The sequence below is a fragment of the Ursus maritimus genome, unplaced genomic scaffold (assembly GCF_017311325.1).
Source record: "Ursus maritimus isolate PB19 unplaced genomic scaffold, ASM1731132v1 scaffold_2, whole genome shotgun sequence".
Classification (NCBI taxonomy): domain Eukaryota; kingdom Metazoa; phylum Chordata; class Mammalia; order Carnivora; family Ursidae; genus Ursus; species Ursus maritimus.
The window spans coordinates 102,956,688-102,970,280 of record NW_024424452.1 but is presented as its reverse complement, the minus strand read 5'-3'; the positions used below and the strand labels follow the sequence as shown (position 1 = coordinate 102,970,280).

Here is a 13,593-nt window from a genome sequence, read left to right as displayed (position 1 = left end):
ACACTTGCTCAAAGTGACTCAACTTGTAGAAAGGAGATGTGGGATTCGAACCCGGGTAGCTGGTCCCAGAGTCCATGCTCTGAACTGGGTGCTAAGCTGCTTCTCTAGAGAAGATTTATCTTGGGTGAGAGTCAGCCATTCAACCCATTCAACCCAGTAAGGCTGTGGTGAACACGAGGGGGAGGGGAGCCCTAAACCAGGTTAGCCCAGCGGCTCACAGCCAGACTAGAATATTAGAAGCCCTAAACCAGGTTAGCCCAGCGGCTCTCAGCCAGACTAGAATATTAGAAGCCCTAAACCAGGTTAGCCCAGCGGCTCTCAGCCAGACTAGAATATTAGAAGCCCTAAACCAGGTTAGCCCAGCGGCTCTCAGCCAGACTAGAATATTAGAAGATTCTATTAGAATAAAGATAAATAAAATAAAATAAAAACTATTAGAATAAAGACTTCTGCTTTGTAACCTTCTACTTCTAGGACCCTTAATTTTGTTTTTTTCTTTTTAGCAAAATTCCATTCAAAATTTGCACTCCCATCTCAGAGAGGCTAAGGGATCTGCTCGCCTCTAGGCATGGTTAGAGAAGAGGTCTGAAGCCTCCGGAGTGGTGGGCACTGATCATGTTACCCCAGAATTCTGCGAGACAAAAAGACCTTGAAAATTGGGGGGAGGGGGTGTGCGGCAAGGAGATGACAGTGAGGAGCTGGGAGGCCCCACCATCGCATGTCCCATCTCCTTCAGAGGAGAGAGTCTGCCGGCCGTGCGCCCATGCGGGGCCAGCCTGCCGGTACTCACCTGGCCCCACAGCAGTTCTCCGATGCCGATGAAGAGACACCAAAACCACTGAGACAGGGTGAGCTTCGTACAACTGAAGGGTTTACCCCCAAATTCCACAATGAGAATCTAGAACAGAGACAGAGGCAGCCCACCATCAGGGAGGCGAGTCATGGGCAGCTAGCCCTCCAGCCGAGGCTACCAAAGCGACGTCAGCCCCCTGCCCCATGATCCCTGTGGTGCAAGTCCTGACCGGCTTGTTGGAGGAGGAGAAAGAAGAAATCCAGAAGGGGAAACGAGAAGACAGACACAGTCTTCACAGAGACTCCGATGGGGAGACAGAGCTACTCACTCTGAGTATCATGAAGGCAAGAGCTGGCAGATCCAGGGGGGCTGGAGGCTTCGTGTGACTACAGCCAGTGGGTGAGGTGCCAAGAGAAGGCACAGTGACGGAGAGGAGGAACTGACGAGGGGGGGCCATTAACGGGGACACCGGCTGGGGAGGGCAGGAGCCCTTCATATAGGGCGAGCTCATAATCTCCTGTATCTGCAGCTGCTGAGTGTACCTTGGACGAGGGCGAGGAGGAAGGGACCCACTCCTCTTACCACCAGGGCAGCCATGCCCTTGACCCCAGCTCCACGAGAGGAGCCCAGGCCAGGCTTATCTGTCCACTCCCTGCGCACCATCCCTCCACTTCTCTCTCTCTGTGAAGTGCACATGTTTTCTACCAGGGCCCCCTCACAAACGAAGGGGCAGGGACAAGGAGTAAGCCCATACGGCACGTGTCTACACATCTCACGTCCACTGGCAGGGGGCCCAGAAAGGACCTCAGAGAGTGACCCTCTTCTTGGCCACTCTGTGAAATTTTTTGCTTTAGAAAGACAAGGAAAGGATCCCACCAATCTTATTTTATCTGCTACCAACGTGTCGCCTCGCACCGCAGCACCTGACCCAGCTCAGGTTCCGGTTCCAGAACAAAGGGAAGCCAACTGGGAATCCAGAGGCATTGCATCCACAGCCCGAGTCCCCATCACCCTCTCCCTCCTTCCCCTGGGTACCAGGACAACCCTGTCCCCAGCTCCTGACGTCTGCCATCCCGGCCCTCCCGCCTCCAGCGAGAGCCTCACCTGGCTGATGAAGGTGCCCAGGACCACGGAGCAGAAGATGAGGTTGCGGAAGATGCCGGCGAAGACGTTCCTCTCGCCGTGGATCTTGCGGGAGTTGATCTCGTTGAAGAGCTGCATGAGCACGAAGGTGTTGAAGATGATGGTGTAGTGCTGGCTGGGCGGCGAGTGCAGAGGCGCCTTCCTCCCGCTGTCGATGTCGAAGAATTTCTCACCTGGTGGGGACAAAGGCAGTGTTAGCGGATGAAGGATGCTCTCGCGAGGCCTCGGGTTGAGTCGGAACAACACGCAGGTGTGGCCAAGCTGGTGGCTTACGGCTCGAGTCCATTCTTATGGCTCAGGATCTGAGCTACGCTAGTTATCAAATACGGAAGTGTGAGCTCTGGTCTCCGCGACCGTGACCCTCTCTCCATTCCGCTCCAGTGACTGACTTCTTATGGTGCAGCGTGGGGGAAGGCTGCACTAGGGTCAGGCAGACACGGGTTCAATCTTAGGGCCACTAGTTACTCACCACGTGACCCGAGCTTCAGTTTCATAATCTTAAAAAAAAAAAAAAAGCTACAGAACGCCAGCCTGTGAAATTCGCAAGAGGAGTACGTCAGATGGCACGATGCGCCGCACGGCGGGGCTGCCGTCGTCCCCAGTCCCGGGCTCAGCTCGCTCCCGTGCTCCCTTCTGTCCTCGGGCCCTTCTCTGCCCCCATCTCCGCTTAGCACCGCGTGCCCTGTCCCCAGCCCCTGCCCCACCTCAGCTCACCGGCAAAGATGAGGAAGAAGATGACGGTGAGCTGGTAGACGGCGTGGCCCAAGATGTTCTTCATCATAGTACGTGAGATCAGGGGCTTGTTTCGGCCATAGGGGCGGCGCTTCAGCAGGGACTCTGTGGGAGGCTCCGTGGCCAGGGCCAACGAGGCGAAAGTGTCCATGATCAGGTTAACCCACAACATCTGCACGGCTTTCAGCGGGGAATCCTGGGGGAGGCAGCACCGGTCCTTTTAGCTTTCCTTGGAAACCAGCCCCTGCCTCACTCATCAGCCCCTGCTTTGCCCTTGCAATGGCCTCGCTCCCGCTATCCACCTAGACTTTGCATCTAGCCATTTATTAGCTGAGTGACCTTGAGAAAGTTACTTAACCTCTCTGAGCCTTGGGTTTCTCACCTGTAAAATGGGGAGAATACCTACTTTGCAAGGTGGTTTCTGAAGACCACAGAAGTACTCATCACAGGGGCTGACATGCAAGTGCTAAATTAGTGGGAGATAACCTCTCATCCTCCCGCACGGGCAGGTGGAGACCTAGTAGAGCGAACTCCCGCCCCAACCCCCCTGGGGGAGCTCTTGTCCTTAATCCTCAGTAGCCAGGACCCCACCCCCCACGTTCCCTAGCCTCCGCCTCATCCCTGACCTCCAGGCCCACCCTGTACTCCCTTCACCTGAGTGATACAGGCTCCGGTGAAGGCCACGATCACGGCTACCACGTTGACAGTGAGTTGGAACTGCAGAAACTTGGAGATGCTGTCATAGACGTTTCGCCCCCACATCACTGCCTTCACAATGCTGGTGAAGTTGTCATCAGTTAGGATGATGTCTGATGCCTCCTTTGCCACGTCCGTGCCTGCAATGCCCTGAGTAAGAGAGGGAAGGAGAACAGTGAAGACCTGGATAAAGCAGAGTTCATCTATGTTCTGAACCCAGACTGCATTTCCAGACCTCTGAGAAGCTTCTGAATCGGCCATAAACGCTAGAGGGCACACTTGCCACGCAAATGCCAACTACCAAACCACTGCATTCTTGAGTTCTCCTCTCTTCCAGAGAAAATGCGCTGCTGTCAGTCCACAGAAAGCAGGACCAGGGCCCGATGCCACTGTCTTACTCCTGAACCCAAACTGGAAATGACAGTTATCTTTGATATTCCTATCTCCCTTCTTTGCTACTCCCCCACCTCAGAAACGAAGGAAAGAATAGAGAACTCATGTCCTACCTACTCTATCTCCAAACCCCTACACTTTTTCCCTTCCCTTCCTTCTTTCCTTCTTTCCTTCTTTCCTTCTTTCCTTCCTTCCTTCCTTCCTTCCTTCCTTCCTTCCTCCCTCCCTCCCTTCCTTTTTTTTTTTTTAAAGATTTTATTTTGAAGTAATCTCTACACCCAACGTAGGGCTTGAACTCACAACCCCAAGATCAAGAGTTACATACTCCACCGACTGAGCCAGCCAGGTGCCCCTAAACTCTTATATTTCTTTTGCCGCTGCCAGTGTCTCACTCAAGTCCTTGTCTCCCCCACACCTCTAAGTCACCTTACATTTTTTTCTAGGAGGAGTCGTCTGGCAGCCTGGTTCAGATGTCTTAACCTGGTTCAAACTCCTGTTCCTGGGAAACCACTCAAGGTTGCAAAATAGACAGTGGTTGAAATCTGTATTTACAGAAACAGTAAAATTTCTACACCGGTAGAGCCCTCAACAGGTGAACTTGGATTCATTGTCTGCTCCTACATAACCTTTCTGCTCCAAACCCACCGGTTTATTCACAATCCCCTGAATCTCTCCTTCACTTCCAGAGTGTAGACTTCCACTTACACCACTTCCCTAAACCTGGGACATCCCCCTTCCTTGTCTATTTAAACCCTGTCCATCTTTAATGGTCTATGGGATGCAAAACCATTACTAAGACCCCCAGCCCACGCTTCTATTCCATGTCTTGCAAAGCCTATAACCCGCAGAGGAGCTTATTCATTAATTTGGCTTGTAGTAGTAGATGATTTGTTCTCTTTACCTGGTGGTAATCTTTTCCTATCCAGATTGCAATAAACAAATATCTGTTACAGACTATACAATTCAGTTTTCCCATCAAAAAGTTCTCTAACACATCCACACAATGTGTCACATGCACTGGAAGAAGAAAGGAGGGGGGGAAAGGAGACTATACTTTCTACTACGGAATAATCTTCAGGTTATGTTGAGTGAAAAAAAGCAATGTGAAAAAAAGACTGTATGGTATGTGTGTAGGTAAGTATACATAGTTGTATAGATAAGTATCACTATTGAAGAGGACAGGCTACAAATATATTATACATTTGATTATATTTTAAAGGAGCAAACAGAAGGATACACCAAACACAAAAGAAATGCTACTTAGGGTTAAGAGGGGAGGCAATAGGGTGGAGGCGATAGAGTAGAAGCTGGATTTCTAGGAATAGACTTTGTTTTGTATATTTGACTTTAAAACTATGTAACTACCTTATATGAGTATAAATCAAAATTAAGTTTAAAAAGCAACCTCTAGGGGCACCTGGGTGACTTAGTTGGTTAAGTGTTTGGCTCTCGATGTCAGCACAGGTCTTGACCTCATGGTCATGAGTTCGAGACCCACACTGGGCCCACTGTGGGGCCTACTTTAAAAAAAAAAAGCAATCTCTAAAATGGAAAGCAACATGGTATAAATGAACTGGTATAACCAGTTGGTAGCACAACCACACAAAGGAAAAATGTTCTAAATAACTTTAAAAAAAACATAGTACCTTGATGGCAGAACCTAGCAGAGTATATCTATAGGATAAAAAGAACTATAAGAAAAATCTTGAACTGTTTTTTGCAGAGTAATTGTATTATTATTGCTATTTTGAGACTGTTACCTATATTTTAGGGTAGAACAAGTAAGGATTATGTTAATGCCATTAGGAATAAAAATTTTCAGCTTAAGAGATATAAATGTGAAATTAAGGAAGTTAAATGAAAGTAGTAAGTTAGAGTCCTGTAATTCTAAATTTCATTTGAAAATACCCATATGGATTCATGAAGTATTTTATCTTTAACACAAAGAAATGCAAAAACAAAAACGGGACATAAAAGATTTATTTCCTAGCTTTGCTCATTGGAAAGATCTAGAAACAATGATTTGCTTGGTAGTAAGGAACACCCTGACACTCAGACTGTGTTCTCTAAGTACCACTTCTTACTAAAAAGCAGGACTCTTTAAGAAATGGATGATTTCAGACCCAGGATGAGAAATATGTATGATGATTCTGGAACATCTTATCATGCCAGAAACCGAGTAAAGAAGTAAGGACAACTGGGGTTGTATCTAAAGGACCCAGCAGTATTCATGAGGCCAATAATGGGTCAACGTGAATGTCAAAATAGTAACAAAGGCAGTGGATTGAAACACATCAAATCTACTTAAATCTGTGAGTTCCTAATGATATTAAAAAAATAAAAAAATGAACTCTTCGTAGTAGAGTAACTTAGTAAATTTAAAAAATATAATTCATGGGTGCCTGGCTGCCTCACTCGGTAGAATGTACAACTCTTGATCTTGGGGTTATGAGTTCAAGCTCCACATTGGACATGGAGCCTACTTAATAAATGAGTAAAATTTAAAAACATATATATAAAATAATTCATTGGTCATCTTTGGAGTATCCTAAAAAGTTAACTCATTTTGAAAACTAGTAAATAAAGGAAAAGGATCAGGCATTTAGCTGCCTTTCATGTAGGAGCCCGAACTTCAGGGTAACCAAATAATCCTTGAGGACAAGTTTCTTTCTATAGAGGTCTTCAAGTTAATAAATATAGACATTATTTTGCAGCCCCTAATGAAAGATGGGTTCAAGAATCTGATTGCTTATGACAAGAATACAATCAATAAAATCCATGCTATGCCATTTTTCTGTGTAGACAACCAACCTGGTTCCTTCAAAACCAAACAGCCAGGGAAAAAGATGGAGGGGACTGGGCAGGAGAGCTAACATAGTGTGCTGCTCTTCTTAGAAAGGGATGTTTGCGAGGTTGGCCCTCAGTTGGCATCTGGGACCTTGGCTCTTAGAACACTCCCAGTCAACGATTAACTGAAAATTAATTAGTGGTTCATTGTGCCTAAACTGTGCCCAAATAATGTTTTCTCTTGCACACCTGCTTTCCTTATAGGAGTCTGGAATCTCTCTCTCTCTTTTTTTAAAAAGATTTAATTATTTATTTGAAAGAGGGAGAGAGAGCGAGAGCATGCACGAATGGGGGGAGGGGCAGAGGGCGAGGGTGAGAGAATCTCAAGCAGACACCCCGCTGAGTGTGGAGCCTGGCGCAGAGCTCGATTTCATGATCCTGAGATCATGACCTGAGCCAAAACCAAGAGTTGGATGCTCAACCGACTGAGCCACCCAGGCGCCCCTAGGAGTCCGCAATCTTAGCACCTATTAGGCAGAAAGTGACTATATGACCAACCCCAATAAAAACCATGGGCGCTGGGTCTCTGATGGGCTTCCCTGGGTAGAAACATCACACGTGTGTTGCCAGGGGAAGAGTGTGCTCTGTGTGAGCCCTCACGGAGGGAGAGAGCAGAAAGCCCGCATGTGGATTCCTCCAGACTCTGCCTATGGCTTTCTCCCTTACTACATCCATGCAATAAACCTTAGCCCTGAGTACAACTCTATGCCGAGGCTCATGAGTCCTTCCAGTGAATCCACAAAAGTAGAGGCTGGTCTTCGGGAACCCTGACACAAGGATCCTACAGGACCAGCGGTTCGCAAGCTTCAGGGTGTGGCAGAAATGTCAAGGGCTTGTTAAAGCACAGATTGCTGGGCCCCAACTCTGAGCTTTTAGACCCAGGAGGGCTGGGGCGGGCCTGAGAACCCGCAATTCTGTAAGTTTCCAGGCCCAGCTGGGAGCAGGAGCTTCAAAAACTGCTATAGATTAAGAGCCCGAAGAGACACAGAAGTGATTGCAGTGTGCGGATCTTCTTTAATCTGATTTGGACAAAGAAAGATAAAGAGAATTTATGAAGCACTTGGGGCAATGGGGGAACGGACTAGATGACTAATGATAGTAAGGGCTCGAACTGCTGTGAGACAATGGTGGTACGATTCTCCTAGATGGATGCCCTGGAAGCACACTTATCAGAGGAGGAGACTAGCATTCTTTCAAACGAAAATGACATGATGTCCTTTATTTGCTTCAGAACAGTTCAGCTGGAGATGGGGGAAGGGAGGGTCGGGGGGACATTCAGTGAAACAAGATGGGCCAGGTGTTGATAACTAATGCTGGGGGACAGGTACATGGGGATTCATTAAACTATTCTCTCTGCTTCTGTGTATTCTTGTATTTCCTAGAATCAATGTTTTTGTTGTTGTTCAAGGAAGCACCGTAAATACAGATTACTTCTCAAATCTCCTTCCACTGCTTAAAAATCACCAATCGTTCAATACACATGGGAGGCTTACAGTCACAAGCCACTTGAGTGTGAGGCTGTCCTTGGTCCTCTGGGGGCTTCCACATTTGCTGCAACATCAGAATCAACAAGCGTGGCCATTAGGAAAAGCCAAACATCTCTGGGACCTACCCAGATGCTACTGAGTCAAGAGAGCCACCTGTGGAACCTTGGAATACGTGATTTTCAATGAACTTTCCAAGTGATTCGGATGCTCCTGGCCTCACAGGTGAAAAGCCAAGGGAGGAACAGCGTTGGCCACGGAATACATGCTTCACAGGGAGCCTGAATGTTCTATGGTGTGCCTAGCCAGACAACACCACCACGTGCCTGTGATGAGGCATCATGATCTCCCTGCCTGGATCATCTAGTCTTCATGCTTGACGGATCTCCCGTTACACAGACTTTTATCAGCCAGGTCAGCCGGAGAGACGGCGTCAGAGAAAAAAGCACAAGGTGGGGGTGAAGGTACAGGAAGAGGCAGGCTGCAAGAGGCCTGTCCTGGCTTCCGGGTAGAGAAGGCAGCGTGCAGGCAGAGACAGCGTGCCGAGCTACTTACCATGGCGAAACCAACGTCTGCTTTCTTCAGAGCCGGCCCATCATTTGTGCCATCACCGGTGACAGCCACCACCTGTCGCTGCTCCCCAACAGTGCTGTCGATGATGCCTGGGAAAACAGATGCCAACCAGTGAGCCCACATGCGCCATCGCGGGCCGTGCGGCAAGCCCTCTGTTCCCCACAGACGCTCTTTTTGGGTCTTCCTCCCTGGTCCCTGCTACCACCTCCCTTCCTTTGCTTCTCCTTCTTTCTTTCTTTCTTTGACGGTGACAAGCTCACTTTACAGCATGTTGAAAGTGTGACCCCTCTTCGAGCGCCAACAGATCTGTCAGCTGCTACTGGTCGGCCTCGTTCTGTTCAGGTGTCTGAGGGTTAGAGGGAGGGCTGGAGGAGCACCTTGTCCAGCCTTCGCCCTGGCAGCAGGCTTAGAAACACAGGTCATTCATACATAGGAGTCCAGCTAAGGTGAAAACAACCACACCACAGGAAGGAGTGAGACCAGGCCCCTGGGGGGAGGTCGGCTCATTGGGCACCCGGCAGCCCTCGGGCAACTAGAGTGGATGTTGCTCTCCTGCCCCCTGGTGTTGGGGGAGGGCAAGTGTCTCAGCCTCCAGGGCCAGTAGGCCTAGCACCCTGAACAGGGAGAAGCCGAGGGTCCAGTAACAGCCAGCCCGAAGCCACAGGCATGATATAATCAGAGGGCTGGAAGGCATCCCGAGAGATCCATGATCTAAGCAACTCCCACCACCTTACAGATGAGAAAACTGAAACCCAGAGAGGGGAGGGAAAGGCCCTGCAGGGTCCCAAAGCCAGCAGGTGAAGCCCAGCCACCATGCCATCCTGTCTCAGCCAACGAGGGCTGTGTGCTCCCTGAGCAGGAACAGGAAGTAAACCAGTTGGAGGGAAATGTTCAAGCAGAAAATTACACTTCCCAGGAGGCTGGCTTCTTCTGGCCAAGGAGTGGACGGAAGATCAGGGTGTCAGAGCTGGACACCAGCAGATACACACATGCACGTGTGCACATGTACACACACACACACACACACACACACACACACACACACACAACCTGATGCCCTTTCTCTGGAGTCCAGGCTGCTGCCATAGAAGTGTGAGTGTGTGAGGGTGTGCGAGTGTGTGAGTGTGTGTGTCTGAGAGTGTGTGTGAGTGTGTGTGTGTACCACCTCCCCTTCTACTTTGTTCTTTCCTTCTTTCTTCCTGATGCTGGAGGCTCCGTCACCCAAAGGCTGTCAACTGTTTCCCAGGTGGCACTCGGAGCTGCGAGTCTGTCTTCATCTGGTAGCCAGCTAGTATGTGCTGGAGAAAGCGCCAGGGGATTTGAGGACAGAGACCTGGGGGGTGAACCGTACCACTTCTTCTCACCAGCGGGGCAATCTGGGTAAGTTCTTAGTCTTCTCAGCCTCAGACTTCCTCACTGGCAAAATGGGAATAATTTAGCCTGCTCTGACAAGTAGACAGTACTACTGGCGAACAAGATGCGATGTTTAAAGACAACGTTATTATATGTCTTATATATAGATGTTTGCTAAACTGTCTGCTCCCCCCGCCCCCAGCCCCACCTGCCATGAGCTGGAGAGCTCTCCTGGGACCTCCCTATTCAAGACAAGAGAGTTGCTTTGGCCCGTGGTTCTTGTTGTCTGTCTTTGCCCCAGCCTGCTGTCATCTGCCCCAGGCACCTGGTCAGGAGCCAAGCTCACCTTTTACCAGTGTGTGCTTGTCCGTGGGGGATGATCGCGCCAGGACTCGAAGCTTCGGCCAGATCTTGTCCAGCTTCTCTTGCTCCACCTGCCAACAGCAGACCACACCGGGTCAGTCAAGCTCAGCACAGCCATCCTGGAGAAGTTTACTTCTCCCTGAGCTCTGAGATTCTGGGAGCACTGGCATTCCACAGCCCATGGTGGGTGTTACCATGGCCTCCAGGGTTGATGAAACAGCCAGCTCTGTCTCCAAGGGCAGATTCACTGATGGGGACCATTCAGGCCGTCCGTGTCTTCATTTCCCTCCCAATTCCTGACTGGGGAGCCAATCGCCTATTTCTTGGACCCCTGACAGGAGGTGGGCCCGGGCTAGCTGCTGACTCAGGTGGCCAAAGTGCTTTCTGAGATCTTCAGTTTGGTTTCTATGCAGACCAGGAAGCTCTGGTCTGCTCCACACCCAGACCACATCCTCTTGCAGACCCGTGCCACCCCCCGCTAGTCACAGGGCGGTGACACAGGCGGGTGAGGTGGAGGGAAATCAGTGCAAAAGCAACCCATGACTGAACAGAATCGGGAAGACGTGAAGAGTCAGTGACGCTGTCTCGAAAGAGAGCTTGCGAAGGAAGAGAATGAGAAGAAAGACAACTCCCAGTTTCCCCACCTGAGCAGCCTTGGTAGAAGGAACAGTTTGCTATGGATAGAGTTTAACCATGCAGTGGTGGTCCGACTCCCCCTGCTGGCTATATGGGATGCTGCTCAAGTCATGAAACCAGGTAGTAAAACCAATCAGATCTTCAAAAAAGCAAACAGAACAACACAACCCAGCCGCTTTCTCCTGAGTCCCAGATGCGTGTCCCAGATGTGTACATGAGAGCCGCCCCACCCCCCACCCAGGTGCCAAATGAGGCCCTGGGTCTTCCCAGCTGGGACCCACCTCTCCCTTCTCGTTGCGGATAAGTCGGTTGAATTCTTTGCCTTCTAAGCACAAGAAGTCATCCCCAGGTGTCACAATGCCACATTTGGTGGCGATGGCTCGGGCTGTGTTGATGTTGTCACCTGTCACCATTCTGACAGTAATGCCAGCTCGTTTGCATTTGGCAATAGCTTCGGGTACCTGTGGAGAGTAAGGCAAGGGGAGAGAAGGAGGTGGGGGCGGTGACGCCTGCTAGGCTGCCCCTGTCCGGGGTCCCTTCGTGGTGGAGAGAGGCACCCTAGGAGCAGTGCCATGGGGCATGGGCTACGTCTGGTCATTGTTACACTGTTTGGAGCCACCTCACTTCTGTCCTACCCGTAATACTACTCTTGAATTTGCCTTCCGGTACCATGAGTGAAAGAGGAAATCTGCTTCGGGAGCCAGGCATGAAAGCTTGCTCTCCCTACAATCTAGACACCCTGGCGGGGCATATCTATCTATCTATCTATCTATCTATCTATCTATCTATCTATCTATTTACACACCCCTTTGGGATTTGGCCACGGTCTTCCTTTCTAGCGGAAGTTCTTACCGTTCTCCACCTCGCTGGCCCATACTCCACCCAACCAATTCTTTGTAGTTTCCCATGCCCTTGGGCCTTGACCAACTCATAGCCCATCTGTCCGAACTTCTTATAAGCAGAGCCTTTTTCAATGTCTTAGTGTTCAGAATACGGTTCAGCTATTTGAGGGGCGCTGGGCAAGAATGTATTGATTGAAAGAAGGTGGCTGGAGGCAAAGTTGGTGTCCCGGTTAACTCTGCCCCCTGGCTGTTCGAAGGTACCAGATCATCAGCTCGAGAAAACCGATGCCTCTCCCTCCTCAGACAGCATTTGCCGTCAGAATGCCAGCCTCCACCAGCTTGGCACTCTGCAGGAGTTCTGCGCAGTAAGAGCACAGAAATATCTATCCCAGTAAGTGAGAAGCTGTTAGGTAACTTGCGAGGGGTCACGGCTAGAAACGGAACCAGTCCCCCAGTTCCCATGACTCTGGGATGGCTTTCCATTACATCACACTCGCCTTCCTCGTGGGCCAGAGGCTGTTGGAAGGCTTCCCTTCATGTTTTCTTACCCCTTGGCCAAAGCCAAAGCCTCACCTCTGGGCGCACGGGGTCCTCAATGCCCACCACTGCGACACACGTGAGCTCAGTGAGGATTTCGTTCTCATTGTCCCACGGGGGCTCCCCGTCGCTGAAATCCCGGTAAGCTATGCAGATGGTTCGGAGGCCCTGTGAGGCCATGGGCTCGATGACGGTGCGCACCATCTCGTCTCGGTCTTTATTCTTGAACGGCATCACGTCCCCTTTCTTGTCCAGGATTCGGTTACACCTGGGGAGGCACAGGGTCAGGAGGTGGCACCCCCTTCCCACCCAATATGCCTCTACACTCGTTTGCAGACATTCTGGCAACTTCGCATTACTCGCACAGACACTGTTCCAAGGCCAGAAATCTCTATCCATTGTCCAGCCGAGTCCCTTTTTGCAAGGTGGGGTGGTCTGGAGGTGGATAAAGTCTAGGTAAGCGGAGGGTGTGACTCTCCCATGTCGTCTGTTCCAATTCATCTGAGAACGTGACGCCAAGGGCCATTTGTGGGTCACCTGCTCTTTTGAACTTCTCAAAGGCAGAGCGACATTTTTAACTCCCTCTGCTGGCATCGTACTAGAACAGCACTCAGTGCATAGGGTGTGCTCCACACGGGTGGGCTGATGGGAAGTAGGTGGCTACAGCCAAACAGAGGCACCAGTTAATTCAGCTATGGGCGTTGGACCTACACAGGTCAGTCTTTAAAGACCCGTGAACAGTCTAGCCACTTGATGAAGTTATGCAACTTCCTATAATCAGAACTGAGCATGAGAAGGAAAAGGGAACATACAACCAACATTTCTAGTACTTGCTATGCGCCCAGCATTTTACATACAGGCGTACCTCGTTTCATTGCACTTTGCTTTATTGCACTTTGCAGATACTGTTTTTGTTTTCTTTCTTCCTTCTTCTTCTTCTTCTTTTTTTTTTTTTTTAAATTGAAGGTTTGTGGCCACCCTGCATCGAGCAAGTCTGTTGGCACCAATTTTCTAACAGCATTTGCTCCCTTCATGTCTCTGTGCCACATTTTGGATTTTGCTAAGTTTTGCAATATTTTAAACCTTTTCATTATTATTTTATTTGTTACGGTGATCTGTGATCATTGATCTTTGATGCCACTATTGTAATTGTTTGGGGACATCAAGAGTCATATGCATATAAGACAGCAAACCTAATTGA

General features: G+C 49.7%; 1 protein-coding gene across 4 annotated transcripts in view; it reads right to left on the bottom strand.

Annotated features, from left to right (window-relative positions):
* The window catches only part of ATP2B4 (ATPase plasma membrane Ca2+ transporting 4), a 98,174-nt gene that overhangs the window by 17,741 nt on the left and 66,840 nt on the right, over positions 1-13,593 (bottom strand). For all 4 annotated transcript variants that reach the window (XR_566951.2, XM_040636487.1, XM_040636486.1 and 1 more), the window contains 8 exons: positions 12,429-12,660; positions 11,295-11,474; positions 10,361-10,448; positions 8,644-8,750; positions 3,323-3,514; positions 2,651-2,864; positions 1,898-2,109; positions 791-898 (listed from right to left, as the gene is read on the bottom strand). Coding sequence is in view for 3 of the 4 variants with exons in the window: in XM_040636487.1 (XP_040492421.1) it covers positions 791-898; positions 1,898-2,109; positions 2,651-2,864; positions 3,323-3,514; positions 8,644-8,750; positions 10,361-10,448; positions 11,295-11,474; positions 12,429-12,660 (1,333 nt within the window). In the remaining variant the exon portion in view is untranslated. The remainder of the gene's footprint in view (positions 1-790; positions 899-1,897; positions 2,110-2,650; positions 2,865-3,322; positions 3,515-8,643; positions 8,751-10,360; positions 10,449-11,294; positions 11,475-12,428; positions 12,661-13,593) is intronic.